At 41.5% G+C, this 3,989-nt stretch overlaps 1 protein-coding gene across 1 annotated transcript in view; it reads right to left on the bottom strand.

The window, feature by feature from the left end:
* Positions 1-3,989, bottom strand: part of CATSPERB (catsper channel auxiliary subunit beta) — a 77,775-nt gene that overhangs the window by 3,649 nt on the left and 70,137 nt on the right. Inside the window, exons 23-24 of the mRNA XM_004682041.1 lie at positions 2,390-2,490; positions 1,562-1,636 (exon numbers count right to left, since the gene is read on the bottom strand). Of these exons, the coding sequence (XP_004682098.1) occupies positions 1,562-1,636; positions 2,390-2,490 (176 nt within the window). The remainder of the gene's footprint in view (positions 1-1,561; positions 1,637-2,389; positions 2,491-3,989) is intronic.

The raw sequence follows: 3,989 nt of genomic DNA, 5'->3' as shown, positions 1-3,989 counted from the left end.
TTTCTTCATCACATGCTTGCTGCTCCATGTGACTTCCTCAGGTCTCCTTCTTGTTCTCCATCCAGCTTCCTTCTCTTCTTCTCCTCTGATTCCTTCTCTTCTCTCCTCTTTCACTCCTCAGCTCCACACTCCTTCTGGGTGGGGCAGGGAACCTGGAACTTCCCCTTTTCCTAGGGACCACCCCGTTACAAGAACACCATTACTTATTATTTGTTCTTGAAGGATATTGTCACTAAGTATAGAATTCCGGATTGATAGTTGTTCCTCTGCACACTGTCAGGCTCCCGCTACCCCCACCCCCCCTAAATATTGAAACTGTTGTGCGTTGGGGCTTGTTTCAGCAGTCAGTCTCACTGGATGAGCTCAGAGCACAAGTGGTGCTTTACTTTCTGTGGTTCCACTGCCAGTTGAGTCTTTGAAGCCTCTGCGGTGCTATGGTGCCTTCCTGGCTTCTGACGTCCCAGGGGTGGTTCTGGAACTTTTGTAGTGCTCACACTGTCAGTTTACTTTGAAGACTTTGCTCTGTTTCCTTCGGTCTGTGCTGCTTATGTGCTGCTTGGCACTTGTGCCAATTAAGACACAGAGTTAGGAATCTCCTTGTCTGGCTCACCCCTTAGGGGCTTCCCACACATGCTCTACTACCAGAGGCTCTTCCCTACTGCTCTGAGAAGGAAGCTATGAAGATTTTAGCTCCTGGTACCACTGTGCTGTTGCCTGAAACAGTGATTGTTCTTGAACCAAAGAAGTAAGGAAGAGAAAAAAAATCATTCAAATAACAGCTGGGTTTTCCCCTACTTCCTTTATCTAGCAAAATGGATTTTCTTTCAGGGTCTTTAGTGTCTGCACTAAAGATTCATTGCTGGCTGACTTTGGGGTGGGGCCAAGCCAGAAAGGAGAAAGGGAGACAGAAGGGAGAGAGAAAGAAAGATTGATTTTTTTTTGTTGTTGTTGTTACAGTGGCATCAGTATTTCACACAAATGAGTTATTAGTCAGTTGAGCAACTTCTCATTTCTCCCAACCCCCACAGGCAACAGACATCATCAGAAGAGTAAGTAAAACTGAGACATTGCAAATCATAGGGAGATTGATTTTGGTTCCCAATTCTTATGGACCTTGGAATCATTTGAATAGTTAGGACTCTGCCATTAGCATACAAATAACCAAAGGGAGGAACAGTGGGAAAAAACCATTACAGACATTGTATGTCTTTGTGGTGAGGTAGAGGCCAGAAGAAGGGCATTCAAAGCTAAAAAGAAAAATAAAAGCCAAATGTGGAAGGAGGGAAGACAGCAAAAGCAAACACAAGGAGTTGCGGTTTTCTGAGCATCCAGCCACCAGGATGCACCCCAACTTCATCATCAAGGGCACCGCCATTCTCTAGGACCCCCTGTCTCCCAGCCTTGGCCAGCACACAAATTCTGTCAATGTTTCCCCCTGAGTGTCTCATGGACAGACACTTGTCATCATGTTAGTTCCCCATCTTAGCCACCCCCTGGACGGATGTTTGTTATGTTACTTCCCTAGCCGGCACCCCGTTTGATCCCTGCACATTCATTTTACCTGAAGTTCGCCAACTAAGTTACAGAAGGTGACCCCTGGGACAACAGACACTCTGAAGTGAAAAAGCTCCGAGCCCTGTGGGAGAAACACACCTGGTCACTAGTGGTATTGATATGTCTGTTATTTTAAGAAAACTGGACAGTGGTCACTTTCCCTACAGATGTAGCATGGAAAAATTTCAGGCTACTTCTGACTCTTGGGTATATACATTATGTATCAAAATGAAAATGGAGAATTAAAGATAAGAGTTTACAACAGAGGGGCCTGATAGCATATATCAGCACATATCTCATGTATATATGAAGTCATATATGTATGCAGTATATATACATATAGATGTGTGTGTGTATGAATGAAGAAACAAAAGTATGAAGCCTAACATGGTCTTGAAGAGTACTTTGGGCTACTCTTCCTATTCATGGTAGTGGTTTGTTCCATAATTTTTACTGGCTTTAATGACAATGACATAGATTATATCACCTTCATGTGTTCTTTTGGGCAGCTAAACTCAGAAGACAAATGTCTGTATAATTAAGTAGAATATGAAGTGTATTTCCCCTCCCCCAGCTTCTAGAATCATCCATTCTGTTCCACCTAGATATATTTTCTACTTGTCTTTTCTATCTATGTTAAATTCAACGTTCAGATATCTTTAGAAATAATAGCATCAAGGGAAATGGAGGAAAAATAAACACTCTCCATATACTTTAAAGATACTACTTTCACCATTCATGGATACCTTTACTTTTAAACTGAAACCAATCTTAGTTTAGACATGAATGTTTTATCTGAACTCAAAACAGGAAAATTAAAATGCTGTTCACTTACCTTTATACTTAAGTTGAGGCCTAAAGGATTATACACTGGAGCATTAAGTTTGTGTGCTAAGTAAATTTTCAAATTTTTTACATTTTCTGGTACGGTGTCTTCTAAAAGTACAAAAAGTATATTTTAAGCACATTTATCTTATTTTCTATAAAATTTGTCACATACATTAAGGTTCAATGAAAGTGTTCACTCTATAACATGGCTCAGTTATTCCAGACTTTTAGCTCTTTTTGGCTTTGCAAAAGATCTATGTAGGTGAAATGAGGATTGATATCTCACATGGCATCTTCTTAAGGACATTGTTATGGCCAAAACCTCTGACCGCCTTCTTTCCGGTGAATTCTCCTTCCAGCCCCATGCACGTAACTAGCCCTGACATGCGCACACTTGGTGTGTACAGCAGTGAAATAATTTCAGGACCACCTCAGTGGTTGGTAAATGGCTTTCAGTGGTAGAAAAGTTTCACACTAGATCATCACTTCAATCTTTTCCAAAAGAAGCGACAGTCACTCCCATCTTAATTATAATTCTTTCTAAAGCCAACTAGGTAGTGTGGAGTTAGAAATTATATTGGTATAACTGATCACAGTATTTAAAGGGAAAAAAACGTCGTTGATCAATTGCCAACTTCCATGATGTAAATACTCTCACCAAGGACAAGTTCCAGCTACTATTCCTTTAATAACCATTTTGTAAAATGCTTGAATATTTAACAACTAGTGGTAATAACAAGACCAGCAGACCACAGGAAACAAAATGCTCAAGCAAAACATTTAGTCTTTTCTGTCCTGTTTTTACATTTCAAAAATACATATGTTGGACAGAGCAAGCCTTACCGAATACCAAACGTCTGGATATTGGTCTGGATATTAACGACTGATTAAAATAAATCTACATCCGGGCCCACCCTGGTGGAGCAGCGGCCTAGGCGCAGTATTGTGAAGATGGCCGCAGCAGCTTCGCTGCAGTCCGATCCCTGCGCTGGAGGTGGTCCACAGGCGAAGCAGACCTCTCCTGCCCCACCCGCGGCTTCCCCCATTCGTGTATTTCGTTGATCTGCCTGCTCTGCTCCCCACTCTGTCTCTGGTGAATCCTCTCACCGCCCCTGCACCTCTGGCCTGTACTGCAGTTCTGTATGCACAAATAAATAAATCTTTTAAATAATCTGCATCCATCCATCCCCTTAAACTATTTGTACATGGACAAACATACCATGTGCAAAAGAAAGTTGCATATTTGAAGTTAAATTGAATTGTGGTAGATTTCATTTTTATATATAAAAGTATTTCTGCATCTTCCAACTAGTTTGCCATAAAACCTTTTAAAAACTTTTTCACATAGGTAGAAGATAGTGTCCATAGCTTATCTGAATCCACTTTTACAACTTCTGTACCACAATAAGCTGGAAGGAGCACTAGACCAATCTACCCACAAACTCAATCATTTTTGCTGCTGATCTATAAAATGGCATTAAATTGTATTACAGTTTAGGCAGACCTGTTGCTGACCTTTGTCCCAGCAGCCCCGACAAAGCCCTGGATATAAACTGAGACAACACAGCTAGGTGAGTGGATCCTAAGCTGCTGCGGGGGGCGGGACC

This window comes from Condylura cristata, unplaced genomic scaffold (genome assembly GCF_000260355.1).
Source record: "Condylura cristata isolate star-nosed mole 26May11 unplaced genomic scaffold, ConCri1.0 scaffold00013, whole genome shotgun sequence".
Lineage (NCBI taxonomy): Eukaryota > Metazoa > Chordata > Mammalia > Eulipotyphla > Talpidae > Condylura > Condylura cristata.
The sequence above is the reverse complement of the archived record's forward strand: the minus strand, read 5'-3'. Positions and strand labels throughout refer to the sequence as shown.